Genomic DNA, 21,604 nt, shown 5'->3' on the forward strand with positions numbered 1-21,604 from the left:
GAGGGTGCAGCCATTTTGATTGTTTAAATGCGGCAGCCATTTTGGATATTTAAAGTGACCGAAGGCACAGCCATTTTGAATGGTTACAAGTGGCAGCCATTTTGGATATTTGAAGTGATAGCATTCTCATTCAGATTCCAGGGACCTAAGAATAGGCTCTGTTTGCCAAGGTGGGCAGGGACATATGAGAGGCCAACAACAGGACAGGAGACAGGTGGTGAGTGTATAAGTGCTGTCAACTAGTGAATAGAGGAGCACAATACCCTGCTTGAGTAGCTAACATACAAACAAAGAAAACAAAAATCGTGGGCAAGTCACTCCAACATACGATCACCAATTAAATATAAATACAAAAACATCACAATGCCTCAGAGACAACAGAACATCACAGTCCACAAAAAGAAGCAAGATAAAGCAGGAGAAACAAGGGACCAGGATATAGACCCAAAACACATCCCTGAGGAAGACACAACATTGGAACTCCCTGACAAGGAATTCAAAAGAATTATATTTGGGTATCTTCAACAAATTGAGAGACAGATCATGGAAAACACAGAGAAAACTCTAGAACAATTTCAAAAGACAATACAAGAACAAAATGACAAATGAAAAATGAGAAATGATACAAAATCTACACACAGAAATCCAGAAGACTAATACTAAATTTTCAGAAATAGATAAGACATTGAATGGGCAAAGGAGCAGAATTGAATCAATGGAAGACATAATTAGAGAGATTGAAGTCAAATACCTGAATACTTCCTTGGAAAGGGATCAATTAGAAAAAAGATCAAAACAAAATGAAGAAAGCCTAAGGTTCATGTGGGATACTATCAAAAGGAATACCCTATGTGTAATCAGAATTCCAGAACAGGAAGTGACAAATAAAACCACAGAGAAAATTGTCAAAGATTTGTTGGAAGAGAATTTTCCTGGTATGAAGAAAGATGAGAATATATCTATTCAGGAAGTTCAACAAACTCCAAACAAGATAGACCCCAAAAGAAAAACACCCAGACATATCATCATCAAACTCACCAAAACCACAGACAAAGAAAGAATCACAAGAGCAGCCCAGGAAAAACGAAGCTACCTACAAAGGGCAAACAATAAGACTAAGCTCAGATTTCTCGACAGAAACCATGCAGGCAAGAAAACAATGGGATGGTATATATAAAACACTGAAAGAGAAAAATTTCCAACCAAGAATTATGTACCCAGCAATACTGTCCCTCAAATATGATGGTGAAATTAGGAGATTTCCAGATAAGCAGAAATTAAGAGAATTTGTTAAAACCAGACCAACCTTACAAGAGATGCTAAAGGAAGCCCTTTGGACAGAGAAGCAAAATAGCCAACAACAACTGACCATTAACACACATGATGATATAACCCAGAAACCAAAATAGCATCCAAAGTAAAGAAGCCTATGAGATAGTGAACAGGGAACTAGAGACATCAATTGACAAGTGAGGACAACTACAAACCAAAAAGAGGGAAAAAACTGTGTTGTTACAGACTTCTGTTGTTGTTGTTGTTGTTGTGTGCCGTCGAGTCGGCCCCGACTCTTCTAGATGGTAGGAAAGTCAAGACAACTATAAGATAGAACGGACTTGTTCTAAACTTGGGAAGAAAACTATGACTCACAGGGTAACCTCACGAAAAATGATAAACCTTCACATCAAAAAAGAGGACCAGCATAAATATTCAGCAAATGCCAAAACAATAGCAATGAGGAAGTGATAACACAATTCATAAACAAAACAAGCTCAGCATAGAAAATTATTTGGAACAAAGAAATCGACACCACAATAAACCATACAACAAAAATGACAGCAACAAATTCATATTTGCCAATAATTACATATCTGGCAAAGGACTTATCTCTAAGATTTATAGCAGAAGAGTGGATGACCAAACTATGGTACATACACATAATGGAATGCACTAAATGAATGGAATGCACTATGAAGCACTAAAGAATAATGTGGAGTCTGCAAAACACTGCATAATATGGATGAACTTGGAGGACTTTATGCTGAGTGAAATATATCAATCACAGAAGGACAAATATAGTATTAGCTCATTGTTGTGGAGGGGCAAGGAAAGGTTTATATATGAAAGGAAACTTTCTTTGCTGGTTGCCAGAGGTGGGAGGGGTGGGGAGGGAACACTGAAAAAAAAAAAATTCATTGACCCATGTCACTTTAGTTTTGTGTATTTCACTGCACATAAATTATATTTCAATAAAATGCATTAAAAAATGGACAGAAGACATGTATACACATTTCACCAAATGCAATAATCACTAAGAACTCTAAGCAGGAATAACAACAAATAAAACCTTTTGTTGTTGAATTGATTCTGACTCATGGCACCCCAATGAACTATCCTCCACAGAGTCTTCTTATGTGTAATCTTTACAGAAGCATATTGCCAGGCCTTTTTTCCACAATGCTGCTGAATGGTCTCAGATCATCAATGTTTAGGTTAGGAGTCAAGTGCAAACTGTTTGTGCTACCCAGGGAAAACAACAAAAAAGCAATAATAATAATAATAAAGACAGACTAGGGACATCATAGAAAAACTGCTAGAAACTAAAGACAGAGTAAATTTTAAAAGTAATCAGAGAAATAATCTTTGGAAGAGTAATAATAATATTGACTGATGGTTGATTTTCCAACAGAAGTGATGGAAGTTTGAAGACAATGGAATAATATTTTTAAGTGTTGGGAAAACACACATACAAAAAAAATCCTGCAAACCTAGATTTCCACACTCAAAATTTGAAGGCAAAATTAACATGTTTTCAAATAAGTAAAAACTGAATTTGTCACTAGTAAACCCTCACTAAGAAAAACAAACAAACAAAAAAAGTTAACAGGAGTCTAATTGGGCAGAAGAAAATGATCCCAAATGAAAGCACGCAAGAAGAAATAAAGAACAATGGAAAAAGTAAACATGCTTATCAACTGCTAGTGGAAATGTAAAATAGTACAACCACAATGGAAAACAGTATAGCAATTCCTCAAAATTAAAAGGAGAATTACAGCATGACTTAGCAATTCTACTTCTAGATATATACCTTCAAGAAAAAAAACAGAAACCCATCGCCATGAAGTTGATTCCAACTCACAGCAACCCTGTAGAACAGAGAAGAACTGTCTCATAGGGTATCCAAGGTTATAATTCTTTACAGAAACAGACTGCTACATTTTTCTCCCATGGAGCAGCTGGTGGTTTCAACTTGCCAACTTTTCTGTTAGCATCCAAGCACTTAACTGTGCCACCATGCCTCCGTTGGTATATACCTTAGGGACCTAAAAACAATGACACGAACAGACATATGCATGCTGATGTTCACTGCAGCATTATTCACATAGCAAAAAGTTGGAAACAACTCAAGTGTCCATCAACAGATAAATGGATACACAAAATGAGGTACATACATACAATGGAATATTACTTAGCCTTAAAGGAAGAATGAAGTCCTCATACATCTACAATATGAATGAACCTCAAAGACATTATGCTGAGCAAAATAAGTCAATCACAAAAGGACAAATATTGCATGGTCTCACTTACATGAAATGACAAGAATAGGTAATTATATACAGACCAGTGATTACTAGCGTTTACCAGGAGTAGTGGGAAAGGAGAAATCACTCACTGGGAAGTAGAAAATTGTTTCCATGATGATGCGAAAATTGGCATCAACAAAGGGCAGTTGTTACACAACCAGACTAACACAGCTGTTACCATTAAGTTATACACCAGGGGGGAAATAAAATTGTATACTGGCAAAAAAAAAAAGAGGCTAAATGGCAAATAGAGTGTCTTACATAATTATATGTGTGTGTGTGTGTGTATACACACATATACATATATAGGAGCCCTGGTAGCATAGTGCCTAAGGCGCTTGACTGCTAACCAGAAACCTGGTGGTTCAAACCCACCAGCCACTCCTCGGAAGGAAGGTTGGGCAATCTACTTCCGTAGTGATACTGCCTTGGAAACCCAAGGAGGGGTCGCTATGAGTCAGGTCCGACTCAATGGCACATAACAACAACAAAACTATATATATATATATAGCACTTTCAGGAGCTCTGGAGTTGTAATGGATAAGGTATTGGGCCACCACGGCTCCTTCGGTATAGAAGGTCATTGATTCAAATGCACCAGCCGCTCCAGGGAAGGAAGTTAGGGCAATCCACTTCCATAAAGATTTACAGCCTTGGAAACCCAGTGGGGATTGCTATGAGTCAGAATTGACTTTATAGCAGGGAGTTTATAAAATACTTTATTTGCCATAAATTTACCCACCACTTGTCTGTCAGTCTGTTGTACTGTGGTGGTTTTGTGTTGCTGTGAGCGGAAGGCTATGGCACTAGTATTTCAAACACCAGCGGGGTCACCTATGTTGTACAGATTTCAGTGGAGCTTCCAGACTAAGAAAGACTGGGAAGAAGGAAGGGGCCATCAATTTCTCAAGGAATTGGCCAGTGAAAACTTTGTGAATAGAAGTGAAACACTGTCTGATATATTACTGGAAAAAATTATAAACACTGTCTGATATAATGCTGGAAGATGAGACTCTCAGGTCAGAAGACACTCAAAATACGACTTGGGAAGAGATGTCTCCTCAAAGTAGAGTCAACCTTAATGACATGGATAGAGTAAAGGTTTTGGGACCTTCATTTGCTGATGGGGCATGGCTCAAAATGGGAAGAAACAGCTGCAAACATCCACTAAAAATCAGAATGTGGAATGTAAGAAGTATGAATCTAGGAAAACTAGAAGTTGTAAGAAATGAAATGAAATGCACAAAGATCGATATCCTAGGCATTAGTGGGCTGAAATGGACTGGTTCTGGCCATTCTGAATAAGATAATCATATTCTCTACTGTGCCAGAAATGACAAATTGAAGAGGAGTGGTGGTGTCACATTCACTGTCACAAAGAACATTTCAAGATCTTTCCTGAAGTACAATGCTGTTGGTGATAGGATGATATTCATACACCTATAAGGAAGACCAGTTCATACTACTATTATTCAAATTTACACACCAACCACTAAAGCCAAAGATGAAGAAACTGAAGGTTTTTACCAACTTCTGCAATCTGAAATTGACCAAACATGTAATCAAGATGTGTTGATGATTACTGGTGATTGGAATGTGAAAGATGGAAGCAAAAAAGAATCATTGGTAGTTGGAAAATACTCCCTTGGTGATAATAATGATACCGGAGATAGCATGATATTTGCAAGACCAAGAACTTATTCACTGAAAATACCTTTCTTCAACAATGTAAATAGCTGCTATACACATGGACCTCACCAGAAGGGATACACAGAAATCAGATTGACTACAACTGTGGAAAGATGTGATGGAGAAGCTCAATATCTTAAGGCAAAACAAGGCCAGGAGCTGATTGTGGAACAGATTATCAATCACTTATATGCAAGTCCAAACGAGAGCTGAAGAAACTTAAAACAAGTTCACGAGAGCCAAAATATGACTTTGATTATATCCAACCTAAATTTAGAAACCATCTGAATAAAAGAAACTATGTATTGAACACCCATGACCAAAAACCTGAGGAACTGTGGGATGATATCAAGAACATCATACATGATGAAAACAAAAGGTCATTAAAAAGCCAAGAAAGGAAGAAAAGACCAAAATGAATGCCAGAAGAGACTCTGAGACATGCTCTTGAACAGAGAGTAGCTAAAGCAAATGCAAGAAATGAGAAGATAAAGGAGCTGAACAGAAGATTTCAAAAAATAACTCAAGAAGACAAAGGAAACTATTAAAATTAAATGTGCAAAGACATGGAATTAGAAAACAAAAAGGGAAGAACATGCTCAGCACTTCTTAAGCTGAAAGAACTGAAGAAAACATTCAGGCTTCAAGTTGCAATACTGAAGGATTCTATGGGCAAAATATTGAATGATGCAGGAAGCATCAAAAGAAGGCAGAAGGAATACACAGAGTCACCGTACGAAAAAGAACTAGTTGACCATCAACAGTTCCAGGAGGTGGCATATGAACAAGAACCAATGGTACTGAAGGAAGAAGTTGAAGTGGCACTGAAGGAAATGGCAAAAAACAAAGCTCCAGGAGTTGACTGTATACTAATTGAGATGTCTGAACAAATGGATGCAGCACTGCAGGCATTTACTCATCTATACCAAGTAATGTGGCAGCCAGCTACCTGACCAACCGACTGGAAGAAATCCATATTTGCACCTATTCCAAAGAAAGGTGATCCAACAGTATATGGAAATTATTAAACAATATCACTAATGTCAACATCATTAATGATAATTCAAAAACAGCTGCAGCACTATACTGAAAGGGAATTTCCAGAAATGTAGCTGGATTCAGAAGAGGACGTGGAATGAGGGACATCATTGCCGATGTCAGACAGATCTTGGCTGAAAGCAAAGAATATCAGGAAGATGCGTATCTGTATGTTATTGATTATGCAAAAGCATTCGACTGTGTGGATCATAACGAATTATGGATAACATTGCAAAGAATGGGAATTCCAGAGCACTTAATTGTGCTCATGAGGAACTGGTACATAGACCAAGAGGCGGTTGTTCAAACAGAACAAGGGTGTACTACATGGTTTAAAATCAGGAAGAGTGTGTGTCAGGGTTGTATCCTTTCACCATACTTATTCAATCTGTATGCTGACAAATAATTGGAGAAGCTGGGCTATACGAAGAAGAACATGGTATCAGGATTGGAGGAAGACTCATTAATAACCTGCGATATGCAGACAACACAACCTTGCTGAAAGTGAAAAGTACTTGAAGCACTTACTGATGAAGATCAAAGAATAGAGTCTGCAGTATGGATTACACCTCAACAGGAAATGAAAATCCTCACAACTGGACTAATAAGCAGCATCATGATAAATGGAGAAAAGAGTGAAGTTGTCAAATACTTCATTTTACTTGGATTCACAACGAACAACCATGAAAGCAGCAGTCAACAAATCAGATGTCATATTGTACTGCACAAATCTGCTGCAAAAGATCTGTTTAAAGTGCTGAAGAGCAGAGATGTCACTTTGAAGACTAAGGTACACCTAACCCAAGCCATGGTCTTTTTAATTGTCTCATATGCAAGTGAAAGCTGGACAATGATTAAGGAAGACTGAAGATGCTTTTGAGTTGTGGTGCTGGCAAATAATACCGAAAGTACCATGGACTGCCAGAAGAACTAACAAATCTGTTCTGGAAGAAGTGTAGCAAGAATGCTCCTTGGTAGCGAGAGTGGCCAGACTTGGTCTCACCGACTTTGGTCATGTTGGCAGAAGGAATCATTCCCTAGAGAAGGATCTCATGCTCGGTAAAGTGGAAGATCAGATAAAAAGGGGAAGACTCTCAACTAGATGGATTGACACGGTGGCTTCAACGATGCACTCAAGCATAGCAAGCATTGTGAGGATGGCTCATGCCAGGGCAGTTGTACAGAGGGTCACTATGAGCTGGAGCTGGCTCAATGGCACCTAACGACAAAGTAATTTTACAACTACAACAGCAGCCAGCTCTTTTTTTTTTTTTTAAGATTGTACCCATTGATGTTACTTAGGTACAACTGAACACTTTATTGGGTTAGAGGGTTTAGATTTACGGCTTATTGGATCTACCAGTCAATTGCCCTAATGTTGTTTTCAGAGCTTCTGTTCTACCTCCTAGTTGGGTGAGTAGCACCTGAGGTCTTAAAAGCTTGTGAATGGTCACTCAAGATACAATTTGTTTCTATTTACCTATAACAGCAAAGGGGCCGACTCGACGGCAAATAACAACAACAACAACATAACAGCAAAGAAGGAGACCCGTGAATCGAAGAAGGAAATGGATTGTAAGTTTAAATGCCTCTGTAAACTACTACCTTCATTACCATGAGACAAGAAAAAAAATGGATAGTGTCCTGCTACCATTACTGAATGTTTTGTTCAAGGATCAAAGATGGATCCTTGATCAAAAGAAGGAAAAGTATGGAATAGAACTTCAAACTCATATGGAAACCAGACTTACTGGATCCATTGAAGACAGAGGGAATACCCAAAATTAATGCCCAGAAATAATCTTTAAACTTTGAACCAAAATATCCCATGAAGCCATCATTAAACAACAGTTTAACACAATTAACAAAAAATGTTTGCCTTAAGCATAATGCTCTTATAAAGAGTTATGTATATGAGCTTAATTTGACAATATAAAGCACAGGTAAGAACTTTAAAGGGCAGAGAGCCTAAAATAATGGTGACGAAACAACATGGGCAGAGATAGTGAGAATGGTGGGAGCTCTGGTAGCATAGTGCCTAAGGCACTTGACTGCTAACCAGAAGGCTGGTGGTTCAAACCCACCAGCCACTCCTCAGAAGGAAGGTTGGGCAATCTACTTCCATAGTGATACTGCCTCGGAAAACCAAGGAAGGCTTGCTATGAGTCGGGTCCGACTCGATGGCACATAACAACAACAACAACTGAGAATGGTAGCACAATGTGAAGTATGTAACCAGTTATGTAACTGTTCATGTAGAAAATTTGAGTGGATGTATGTTTGGTTTTGTATATTGCCACCAAAAACAAATAAAATATGTTTAAAACAGTGAATGCTGATTATTTTAAACAACCATAAAAATATTTAATGGGTTTTAAAAACATGTACTTAAAATGCTTGACAACCACCACAAAAGTTGTGAGGGGGTATATGGAAGTAAAACCCACTAAGGTACTCTAATAAGAGCTCTGGTGGTGTAGTGCCTAAGGCATTTGACTGCTAACCAGAAGGCTGGTGGTTCAAACCCACTAGCCACTCCTTGGAAGGAAGGTTGGGCAATCTACTTCCATAGTGATACCGCCTTGGAAACCCACGGACAGGTCACTATGAGTCAGATCTGACTCAGTGGCAATGAGTTAAGGTACTCTATTACCAAGCAATGTATTTACTCAAAAGAAATGAAAACTTGTCCAAAAAATGACTTGCACATGAATGTTCATAGCAGTACTAGTAATAATAACTGGAAATACTTCAAGTGTCCATTTATAGGAGGATGGATAAACATACCATGGTGCATTTATATAATGAAATGACTAAAATAAAAACTAGCTGTCATCGAGTCAATTCTGATTCATGGAAACCCATGTGTGCACAGCAGAGCTGCTCCATAGGTTTTCAAGGCTATGATCTTTTAGACCCAGATCACTCAAGCCTTTCTTCTGATGCATCTCTGGATGGATTTGAACTGCTAACCTTTTGATTAGTACTCAAGTGCTTAACTATTTGCACCACCCCAAGATTCCTACTCAACAATGAATATGAATGAAGGCTAAAAAATATGGATAAATCTGACAGACATTACATTGAGCAAGAGAAGTCAGGTTCAAAAGAGTACATACTGTGTAATTCAATTTATATAAAGTTCCAGACTAAGCAAAAGTAAGTTATGATGCTAGAAGTCAACACAATGGTTATCTCTGGGAGTATTAGAAACTGGGATGGGTAAGGAGCGGGCCTCTGGGATGTTGGCAGTATTCTATTTCTTAACTGGGTTGTTGATTACACAGTTGTGTTTACTCTGTGGAAATTCATCTCATTTCACACTTAGGATTGTGCACTTTTCTATATGTAAATTGTATTTCAATAAGAAGTTAACAATATATTCCAGACATACAAACAGTTACATGAAGAAGAACAAGACTGTAACCACCACCAAGATTAAGAAATTAAACCTTGCCGATAGAATTGATGTGTGTACCACTCTCTGATAGCACTCCCTTCTACCCCACCAGGGATAATGCTCTCTTGAATTTGGTATTCACCATCCTTCTGCACTACTTTATATTTTCATTCCTTATATAAAAATCAAAACAAAATCAGTTGCTGTTGAGTTGATTTCAACTCACAGCAAACACATGTGTGCAGAGTAGAACTCTCTCCTTAGGGTTTTCAGAAGCAGATCACCAAACGCTGATTCTGAGACACCTCTGGATGGGTTCAAACCACCAACCTTTGTAGTTAGTAGTTGAGAGCCTAACCAACTGCACCATTCCTTATATGTTGTTGATGCTGGTGTGCCAGTGAGCTGATTCAAGTCATAGTAACTCTGCAAGACAGAGTAGAACTGCCCCATAGAGTTTCCTAGGCTATAATCGTTAATGGAGCTGATTGACAGGTCTTTTCTCTCACAGAGCCACTGGTGGGTTCTAACTGATGACTTTTCAGTTAGCAGCTGAGCACTTAACCATTCCACCACCAGGGTATGTATAAATATACATATATAAATACATATATATGTATATATACATAATACAAACTTCCACAAACAATATATATGGCAAGGAGCCCTAGCAGCACAGTGGTTAAAGCACTCAGCTGCTCACCAAAAGGTCAGCAGCTTGAACCTATCAGCTACTCTGCAGGGGAAAGATGTGGCAGTCTGCTTCTGTAAGGATTTACAGACTTGGAAACCCTACGAGGAGTTCTACTCGGTCCTACAGGGTCCCTCTGAGGTGGAATCAACTCAACAGCAATGGGTTTATTTTGGGGGGGAGTTAAACAATATATGGGAATCCTGCAGTTAACATGCCCAGCTGCTAACTGAAAGGCCTGTGGTCTCCTTCCAAAAAACCGGCCCTTGAAAACTCCACGGAGCACAGTTCTGCTCTGACACACACGAGGTCTCCATGAGTTGGAACTGGCTCGACGGCAACGGGACAGATAAACAGTATAGGGATCTATTTCACCTATTTTAACGTTGTGTAATAAAGGGTAATTTTATTTCTATTTTTAAAGAATCATTTCAAAAGGAGCATGAGGGAACTTTCTAGAATGATGAAAATATTGTATATCTTGAGTGGAGTGTTGGTTACATGAGTATACACATTTGTCAAAACTCAACAAACTGTACACTTAAGATCTGTGCATGTCCCTGTATGTAAATTTTATCTCACTTAAAAAAAATTTCTTTACTAGATCACTCTAGTCTCTTCATAGGGAATGGATGGCAGGTTGGTAGAAGTGGAAGCAGGAAGGCCAGTTAGGAGAATACTGATGACTTGGTGACAGATGAGTGACAACTTCATCTATTTGAGGGGTATGGAAGACAGGGTGTGGACCCAGTTCTTTGAGCAGATTACCTGCAAAGTAGAGCAGTAACTGAAGGGAAAAGAGAGTCCAAAAAAAGGATTTTTAAAGATAGAAACCAAGAGCTTATCCATATGCTGTTCAGCTTAATGCAGTAGAAAGGGAAAAGCTAAAGACAGATGAGAGATGAAGGAAGGAACAAAGTCCTTGAGAAGGTGAGAAGGGACAGGATCGGAGGCACAAGTGGTTTGATCTGTGCTGGAATACAATGTCTTCTTGCTTTTTAAGTAAAAGAAGAAAAAGAAAAGAAAAAAGATACACAGGTACAGGGGAGACTGTTTGGTGGTGGAAAGATATGAGAGCTCCCATCTAATGGCTGCCAGTTTTTCAATGAATATGACTCATTATCTGAAAGAGGTGGGGGTGGGAGTCTTGGAGACAGTGAAGAAGGTTTTACAGGGTATGACGCTGCATTTGGAAAAGACTGGAAATGCAGCTCAGTATGGTGGGAGTGGTTAAAAAAAATCAGAGGTTCCATTTTGAAAAGGTTAAATGCCCATCGGTATCTGATCTCTCACAATAGAGCATGAGCTCAAAAGCAAGACTCTTGTTATTCATCTTTGGTTATGCTGTACGGAGCACAGTGTAACCTATATGAGCTACTCGAGAGGGAATAAATGAAAGAATGAAGCTTAAATATTGTTTTAAAAATATTTTATTAGCACATTTTGTATTGTCTGTCATATTCTGCAATGGAACTGAAGAAGACATTCTTTTCCAAAATAATTCACCTTAGATAGCAAATACACCATAAATTTTCTCACTTTTAGTTCAGTATGTTCTTGGAAGAAAAGCAATCTGTGTCTTCTCATCTTACCAATTCTTCACGTCTTCTGAAAAATATGCTTATCTTCTATAATAAACAGAATTTACCAATGGGAAATTCTCATAGGAAACAAAGAGACACAACCCATATTCATATATTACCACAATTTGTGACGATCAAACAGCTATAGCTGATGAAGCTCTTGTCAAGAAGGATTAACCTCTTCTCTAGATTTGAGATGTTCCTGCTGGTGCTAAGTCATGCATGAGCACTGAGTGAAGAATGCCTTTACCTCAGGTATATGAATCACAGGGTGGTCCCAGCCAAATCTTAACATGGCCAGAAGAGCAGAAGCACTGGCTGCTTAAAAAACAAATTAGCACAATATGCTGTTTATCATATATCAATTATGAAATTTTAATAAGATTTAAATGCATAACTTGCAGCATAAATTGTTATTTGCTGTATTACATTAAATTCCATTTAAAGGCACCCCATCCATACAAGATGCATAGAGTTGGTTGGCTGAGCAGTCAGACATCTGAGCTTCTAACTCATGTGTATATTGAGGGTATGCTAATTCCTCTTGCCATAACCAGACTGTAAATGCATATGTTTTTGTCATTCTTAAGTACAGTAATTAAGAACTTCAGCTGCCAAGTTTGGAGCTAATATTCACACATACGCAGTTCATGCTCTGCTCTTAAAATAATTCCTTGTCTTCCATCAAAAGCCCCAACTCTAATATATAAAATGGCAGATCAATTTTTAAAAAAATAATCTAGAGCTTTAACTAAATGCAGCTACAATGTAGTGTTTTGTTGTTCCCACCCCCCTTGAAAATACCCCCTTTACTTGGTAATTATAAATCCTGGTCAAGCAGTGAAATGAAAGACCATGTTAGGTATCAACAAATAACTGTGTTTACAAGGAGGAAAAGGGGGGGGCGGAATCTCAGTTTTGTGCTAGACTATCCCTTGAGGCACTATCATTTTAAGTGTGGAGGCATCAATTATTTCTCCTATGCTGACATGTCTACACATTTAAAGGGTCTGTAGGTCCACAACTGTTTCTGTGTATCATTAAACACAACAGGAAACCAGTCCTGTGAGAAAAGAGGTTTTTTAAAACACCAGCACAATTCTGAGTGTGACCATTAGGCTTCATATTACTGTTATAAAGAAACAGAGTCATTATGTGGCTAAAAGCGCAACAAGACCATCCTTCAAGTGGTCAACTGCACTATCTCTAGGGCCAAAGACTAGCTCCATTTCACATTCCTGTAATCTTGGCGCATAAAGAAACCCTAGATGGTGGGGGGTGGGGGGGTCTCCTACTCCAATCTGATCAATGCAGAGATTTCCCACCCCCCAGCATTCCCGACAAATGGCCAGCCTCTGTTTCAATTACTTCAGTAGGGGAGTTTTCAAAAGAAGGTTCCCGAAAAACAGGATGAAAGGCTAGAACCAACCATTCAGACAGCAAGAAAGGTTCTATTTAGGTAAGCTTGCAGGATACAGTCAGCGCTGCCAAACACTAAAAATCAAACTTTTAAAAGAACGTGGTTGGGAATTAGCAAGGTAGGGGTTAAACCTTTAAGACCTACAGGCCTCCAATTCTTCCTTCGTCCCTAGCTCCTTTCACGGGCAAGGGGGGTAGTTCCCACAATTGGAAGACAGGGGCTTTCGCCGTCTCATTTTTTAAAGTAAAAAATGACTCTTTCAGGCTCTCAGCAAGGGTTTGTCAAGCTGAGAGAGTACCAACTCCCTTCCTCCCGAAAACCAAGCCAAGGGACCCCTGCTGGAACTGCTAATACTAAACCATCCTAACTTCAGTCTCAAAATCCTCACGACAGTAAATCAGAACACTTCGGACTTTCCTTTAAAGGTTTAAGTAGGCTACGCTGTAACTGAAGTTGGTTGGGGTAGGGCCGATGGACAGAGGTTGATGTTCTAAACGCAGCCCTTCATCCCGCCAGTGGAGTCTGGCTTGATACTAACTACTCTCTGGCAAGGCGAGCGCGCTGGTCTGAGTAGCCCGCACGTCTCCAGCCCGACCCCGGGACGGGGCGGCCGGGTCCTTACCTGTCGATGCTGATCACGCACAGAGTCATGATCGAGGCCGTGCAGCACATGACGTCCATGGCGATGAAGACATTGCAGAAGAAGTGGCCGAAGATCCACTTTCCCCCTATGAGGTCGGTGACACTAACGAACGGCATGACGGCCACGGCCACCGAGAGGTCGGCCAGCGCCAGAGACACGATCAGGTAGTTGGAGGGCTGGCGGAGCTTCTTGACGAAGCAGACCGAGATCACCACCAGGCAGTTGCCCGCGATCGTCAGCAGTGTGATCAGCGTCAGGATGGAGCCGATCACAACTTTCTCCGCTCGGCCGTAGTTGATCTGCTCCCCGCAGCCTGAAGCATTGTCCGCGAGCGCGTCCCAGGTGGGAGACGGGCTGGACGTGACTTCGGAGGCCCCGCGCATCAGGTGCGGTGACCAGGAGCTCGAGGACGGTTCGGTGCCGCCGTCGGGGATCAGTTCGGGCAGCCCTTGTCCCGCCTCGGGCAGGAGTAAGGACTGAAAGTGCCCGTAGAGGTCCGGAGGACCGCTGCTGTTAACGTCCATTTTCGCACCGTTATGAGCTGCTGCCCATGGAGCCAGCGCCCCTGCCACGCGCGCTCCGGCTGTCGTCCCGGGGGCTTCACCTCGCCTGTTTTGCTCTGCGCGGGCAAGCCAGGGGGCGCGCGCTCGTCGGTGGGGGGCGCCCCTGCTCGGCCTCGGGGCCCCGCACGTCCCGCGCCCCCAGCCCCTGCGGACACCACGGGAGCGCGGCCGCGCGGGAACTCCCTGAGAGAGGCGCTTCTGGAACCCGACGGGCGCTCGGGACGCGCGGGCTCGCGGGCTCGCGAGCGCGCTGGCCGGGCTCGACTAGCCGCACCGCAGCCCGCAGCCCGCAGCAGCCGCTTGGCTTGGCCAGGAGCGCTCGGGAGGTGGCGGGAGAAGTTGTGGAGTGCGCCCCGCCCCTCGCGCCCGCCGCCGCCGCTCCCCTGCGGCAGCCGCGCCGCGTCCCCGCGGCCACTGTCTGCGCCCCTCGCGCTCCCGGGACGGGCTTCCCCGCTTGGGTAGGGACAGCCACTCTCCCGCTTCTCCTAAGCCTCCCCACCCTGGGTGGGGTAGCTAGCGTTGCACGCGCCTCCCGGGATCCCGAGCCCGTTCACTGGGAGCTCTCTCCTTGCGGCAGGAGACTCAGACTCCTTCAACAGACCCAAGCCTTCTCTTAGTAGTAAATGACACTTTGGTGGAGAGTCTCCCTTTGGTTAAGAGAACTTAGGGAGCCAGCAGACGTTTGGACTCATTGCAAAATGAAGAACTGGGGAGGGGAGGGGTTTTTCCCCCCCCTAATTAAAGAATCCTACTCGGTTACTACACCAAGCAACAAATAGATACTTCCATTTCCTACTTTGACCACTTATGGGAGAAAGCGAAGATGGAAAAGGAGAAACAACCGAGTGGGGTGGGGGTGGGAGCTCCGAAGAAGACAGATAAAAGAGGGAGCAAGGAGAAGAGCGGGAAGGCCCTAAATTCTTCTCAAAATGGAGGGTTTGGGGCTCTGGGGAGGGGCCCTCCAGGAGGATTAAACCTATCTGACTAACCTTCCAAGCAGCTAGACACAGGCCTCTTAGGTCTGAAATTAGACCCTGGCTGTCTTTCTATTCAGACTGCAAAGTCTAATATTGAAATGAGGGTTAATTTTCCCCTGGCATTCTAGAAATCTTGCCCATAAGCGAAGAAATGACCCGTTAGAACGTTCTGCAGAAGAGTCTTGCAGGTGTCTGTTGATGTAATATCTATTGCCTGAAATCCCTTGGTATTCAAAACCTGTCAGAGTGGCTGGGTTTTATTATTTGTGAGACTTGCTTCATTCCGTTTTGTTTAAAGGTTTTATTGGAAGCCAGCAGTGATTTCTGTAGTTTAAAACTCTAAAAATGATCAAATCTGTTTGCTTTTCTAGTTAGGCTCTAGTGCATTATAAATAAAAAGAGCAGAAACCTCCAAATGTGTTGATCTGAGTGCTGAATAATACTCCCATTCATCAAGGGGAGAGTATTAGCCCCAGTTTTGCAGATAAAGCGACAGTTATTGTTGCAATCACCTGTTAAAGTTAAAATTCAAACCCAGGTTTATCTGATTGCTAGGCTCATATTCTTGCTTCTGCATACTCAAAAACATTGTTTAAGTGGAAAACAATAATTCCTAAATTGTGAGTCAATGTTCACAGCACTTTGTTTGCTATCAACATTTCAGAGGCTGTCTTCTGGTTTGGGATAGGCAAATGAATCCGTTGGGTCAGAAGAAGGGTGGAGGATAATATCTCGGCTACAAAACAATGACATTTAATAGTTGAAGTGGAAGAGAAATTTCCTCAACCTTTGCTTTGTATTAAATATAACATCAAATAAAAGAATAATAGTTTGGAGCTGGAAGACATCTAAGAAATTATTTCACCCTTCAATACAGAGAAGCAATAGAGGCTGGGAAAGGTTAAATAAATTGTCCAAGATCACACATGACTATGTTGAAATGCCTCACTTTTAGGCTTGGAGATTTTGAATAGTCTTAAATCCTCTTAAAAATTCCTTAAGGTCGTAAATTTCACAAGTTACATTTGATTTTTCTCATTTATTTTTTCCTTTAATACCCTAATCAATTCTACTTACACCTTCCATCTTGGCTCTATTAAATAGTATCCCACATACATTAATGGTACAATGAATTTGAAAATTAACAATTATAGTTTTATTTGAATCTACTGTCAATATAATTTACCACCTACACTCTTACCAGCCTGCTTATATTTCATAGCAACTTCTGATTTTCTTACTTTTGTTTTTCAGTGGTGGGTGTATAAGCTTGCTGAATAACCATTAGAATACTATTTTCAAAATTACTTCCTCTTCATTTTCCATGTAGCATCAGGCCAAACTCTCTTTTATAGAGCAGTCACCTCTATTATATTATTCCTTGTGATGGCTGAGTGTATTTCCTAAGAAGTTGCTAGGCTTTTAATTTATAAGCTGTCACAATGTATAACCATGGTTATTGAAAATCTCAGCTTCTGCAACATTACCTTGCTTACGCTGAGTTTAAATTTTCTCTGTATTATCACTGTATTATCCCCAAATCCTGACAGAACAATCTGGAATTCTTTCAGTTTCACTCTAACCTTGACTAACATATACTTGTATCTTCATAAAAGTGCTAAAATCTCAAGCATGCTTTTCCTTAACTTTCTCACAAAGAAAAGCTAAAGATAGAGCTTTAAAAATCATGAATAAAATACCTAAATATTTACCTGAACTTGGGCTTGTTTATGCTCTTGGTTTCCTGGGGTTTTCATATCCTAATCAAGGTGGTGTCTGCTCCGCCACGCCTGCCCATTCTTTGGCAGTTACACTAGAGACAATCAGGGAAGTGTTGGCATCCAAATCAAATCATGTTTTTTAGCTTTTATCCCTCATTTCTTGCATTTAAAAAATAATAACATTGCTTTAAAAAGTACCAGTTTTTGCCTAGACTGTCATTGCTTATCACAGCATGCTCATAAAATTGCCAGTGAGGGCATCTGAGAATAGAGCATTTTGATGTTCCAGCTGGAAATTTCCTGCTCTCAAGACTCCTCTGCTGGGGTATTCAGAAGAGCAGCCAAGTCCTACAACATAAATTATCATCTTTGTAAAAGTTCTTTTTTCTCTCATCTACATTCATGTGTTTAGTTCTATCTATGCAAACTCAAACATACCCATTGTCTTAGGAATCTAGTGCTGCTATAACAGAAATACTCCCCCACAAGTGGGTAGCTTTCGCAAACAGAAATTTATGTTCTCACAGTTTAGGAGGCTGGAAGTCCAGACTCAGGGCGCCTGCTCTGGGACAGGCTTTCTCTCTGTGTGGCTCTGGAACAAGGACATTGTCTCTTGGAGCTTCTGCTCCTGGGTTAGCTTCCTGTGGCTTGCCCCATCTCCTCCCCCATCTCTAGGAGAGCCTTGGAGCAGGAACCCCAGTCCAAAGGATCCACTCTGCTCCTGGCTCTTCATTTGTGGCAGTACTGAGCTCCCTCCCTTTCTGCTGTCTTCTGTCTCTTTTCTTTTGTAAGATAAAAGTTGATGCAGGCCACACCCCAGGGAAAATCCCTTTACATTAGGGCTGTGACCTGAGCAAGGGTGGTATCTTAAGTAAAAGTGACTGGATGCCACCCTACTTCTGCCTCATTAACATAACAAACATAACATAATCCTCTTTAATATAACCTAATCCTGCCTCATTAACCACCAAACTAAACCAAACTCACTGCCCATTAATTCCATTTGACTCATAACGACCCCTTCTTGGGTTTCCAAGGCAGTATCTCTATGGAAGTAGATTGTCCAACCCTCCTTCCGAGGAGTGGCTGGTGGGTTTGAACCACCAGCCTTCCAGTCAGCAGTCAAATGCCTTAGGTACTATACCACCAGAGCTCCTTCGTTAATCACAAAAACCAAAAAACCAAACTCACTGCCGTCGAGTCAGATCCAACTCACAGCAACCCCTCCTTGGGTCTCCAAGGCAGTGTCACTACAGAAGTAGATTGCCCAACCTTCCTTCTGAGGAGTGGCTGGTGGATTTGAACTGCCAGTCTTCTGGTTAGCAATCAAATGCCTTAGGTACCATGCCACAAGAGCTACTTGAATGGGATCAAGCAAGTCCAAAACTCAGCAAAACAACTTAAATTAGTTCTCAAGGCTTGAAAATGATCCTCTGTTCTCTGAGACCGTCTGGGCAATGGCCCTCCAGACTCTGGGTGTTGTCCATGTCCTCGGGATTCTGGGTGGAGGACCCTGTCCCTGGGCTTCAGTTCTGCCTTCCAGGCCCACTATGATAGCAACTCTGCTCCCTTGGGTTTGGGCAGCCCCATTCGTCTACTTCAACTGAGTGGTGACTCGACCTCCTTGGCCTCAGCAGGCCCATTCTGCTTTTGGGCATGGCAGCCCTGCCTCGTCAGTTGTGGGCTGTGGACCCAGCCCCCCAACCACCACCTCCGGCATCATGAATGGCATCTTCACACTCTGGAATTGGGTTGATGAGATCTGACTTGGAAACCTAGGAGGCTGTAGCCCCACTCTTTGAGACCCAGCAGACCATGATTCCATCCTTTGAGACCCCAGAGTTATGATGCTACCCTTTGAGACGGAGGCAGCACTGCTCGTGCTCCTTATCTCTTCAGCTTCTGCTTCCTAGTTCCTTGGCTTCTTGGCCCCTCAGCCCCTTGGGCCTTTTGGTTGCTGTAGCCTGTGCTCTGCTCAGGCAAATGTTACAAAGCTCTATAGCTGTACCGATAAGTGCCTGGAGGCACCCTACTCTGCCAGGAAGCCCCAGTCTGAAGGTGCTTAGCTCTCTTGCTTCTTGAGTCAGCAAGCCTAGCTCCAGTGACAAGTTGCCAGAGGCACCCTATTCCACCAGGATGCCTCCTGCCGAAAGGCACTCAGCTCACTCATTCCACGGGCCGGCTGCTGTGCTGTCACGCACTGGTCTCCTGGTTCTGCTGCCACCACTTCTCAGCCACCACTTCTTGCTATCTGCGCAGCCTCCAGTGTTACAGCTCTCTTCCCTCTGAACCTTCACCAAGTTTGCCTTTGACAACCAAGATGCCACCAACAGTCTCTTCAAGGCAATCTTGGCTATTGCTATTGTTGCCGTTGTTGTTATGTGTCCTCGAGTTGGACCCGACTCATAGCAACCCCTCCTTGGGTTTCCGAGGTGGTATAATTAAGAAAGTAGATTGCCCAACCTTTTACTATTAGGCATCTTAAAACTCTTCTAGCCTCTCCCCATTACCCAACTTCAAAACCACTTCCATATTTTAGGCATCTCTTAGACCAGCACTCCACTTCTGGTACCAAATTCTGTCTTAGTTTTCTAGTACTGTTGTTGTTGTTATGTGCCATCGAGTCAGCCCCAACTCATAGCGACCACTTCTCGGGTTTCTGAGGTGGTATCACTATGGAAGTAGATTGCCCAACCTTCTTCCAAGGAGTGGCTGGTGGGTTTGAACTGCCAGTCTTCTGGTTAGCAGTCAAGTGCTTTAGGCACTACACTACCAGAGCTCCTGCTATACTAGAAAGGTCGGGCAATCTACTTCTATAAGAGACACTGCCTCAGAAACCCAAGAAAAGGTCACTATGAGTCGAGTCCGACTCAAGGGCAGTGAGTTTGGTTTTGGTTTGTAAACAGAAATACCACAAGTGGTGACTCTCACAAACAGAAATTTATTTTCTCACAATTTAGGAAGCTAGAAGTTTGAATTTAGGGTTCCAGCTCCAGGGGAAAGCTTTTTCTCTCTGTTGGCTCTGGAGGAAGGAAGTTGTATCTTTGAGCTTTTGATCCTGGGTGATCTTCATGTGGTTTGGCATCTCTCTTTCTCCATCTCTACAAAGTTTTCAGAACAGGAACCCCAAGTCCAAAGAACTCACTCCGCTCCTGGTTCTTCTTTCTTGCTGTACTGAGGTCACTCACACCCTGCTTTCTTCTCTCTCCTTTTATGCCTTGCAAGATAAAATTGATGCAGGCCACACACCTTTATATCTGCTGTGTGCTAAGAAAGATGGTGACTTAAGTTAGGGTGATATATCTCACCCTAATCCTGACTCATTAGCAGAACCAATACAACATAATCCTCTTTAACACAACCTGATCCTGCCTTACTAAACACAGGTAGAGGTAGGATTTACAACACATCACAAAATGGAGGATAATCACACAATATTGGAAATCATGGCCGAGTCAAGTGGACATATATTTTAGGGGGACATAATTCTATCCACAACACCCATCCATTGGACATAAGCTTAAAACCCATTGCCATTAAGTTAACTCTGATTCATAAAGACCCTATAGGACAGAGTAGAACTACCCATAGGGTTTCTGAAGCTATAAATCTTCACAGAAGCAGACAGCCCCACCTTTCTCCCACCCAATGGTTAGTGAGTCTGAACCGCTGATGCTGATTTATGAGGAAACAAACTATTCTAAACGTAAGCTTAACCAAACCAAACCAAACTCATTGCCATCGAGTCTTTACGGAAGTGGATTGCCCCAGTCTTCCTTCCGTGGAGTGACTGGTGGGTTTGAAACTCCAACCTTCTGATTAGCAGTCAGATGTCTTAGGCACTATGCCACTGGAACTCCTTAGACATAATCTTTGTTGTTGTTATGTGCCGTGGAGTCGGACCTGACTCATAGCGATCCCTCCTTGGGTTTCCGAGGCAGTATCGCTACGGAAGTAGATTGCCCAATCTTCCTTCCGAGGAGTGGCTGGTAGGATAGCTTATTTTCTTATAAACCATCATATGCTGACAATCTAAGATGCTTTAAGAAGTATAAGTAAAATAAAGCTTCCTATACCCTAGGATTCATTGGCAATCCACTGATAAGTCAATAGGGTTAGAGTATCTCCCCAGGGCCAACACAGCTGAATTCCTACAGGCTCTTTCACTTCTCCAAATATTGTCAGTCTCTCACTTCTTCACCTCATTGCCTTCTCACTCAACTAATTGTTTAACTCCGTTATTGTGTGAGAAAAGCCTAGGAGAACTAGAATCTTAGACAGGTGTTGTACTAAGATTA

The 21,604-nt window shown here is 41.9% G+C and overlaps 2 protein-coding genes across 2 annotated transcripts in view; one reads left to right on the forward strand and one right to left on the reverse strand.

Annotated features, from left to right (window-relative positions):
• The window catches only part of HTR7 (5-hydroxytryptamine receptor 7), a 90,263-nt gene extending 75,694 nt beyond the window's left edge, over positions 1-14,569 (reverse strand). The window contains exon 1 of the mRNA XM_007956290.2: positions 14,025-14,569. Coding sequence (XP_007954481.1) covers positions 14,025-14,569 — 545 coding nt within the window. The remainder of the gene's footprint in view (positions 1-14,024) is intronic.
• Positions 14,570-14,595: 26 nt separating this feature from the next.
• The window catches only part of RPP30 (ribonuclease P/MRP subunit p30), a 46,455-nt gene continuing 39,446 nt past the window's right edge, over positions 14,596-21,604 (forward strand). The window contains exon 1 of the mRNA XM_007956292.2: positions 14,596-15,066. Within this exon, the coding sequence (XP_007954483.1) occupies positions 14,596-15,066 (471 nt within the window). The remainder of the gene's footprint in view (positions 15,067-21,604) is intronic.

The sequence above is a fragment of the Orycteropus afer genome, unplaced genomic scaffold (genome assembly GCF_000298275.1).
Source record: "Orycteropus afer afer isolate SDZICR_OR568_19922 unplaced genomic scaffold, OryAfe1.0 scaffold00601, whole genome shotgun sequence".
Lineage (NCBI taxonomy): Eukaryota > Metazoa > Chordata > Mammalia > Tubulidentata > Orycteropodidae > Orycteropus > Orycteropus afer.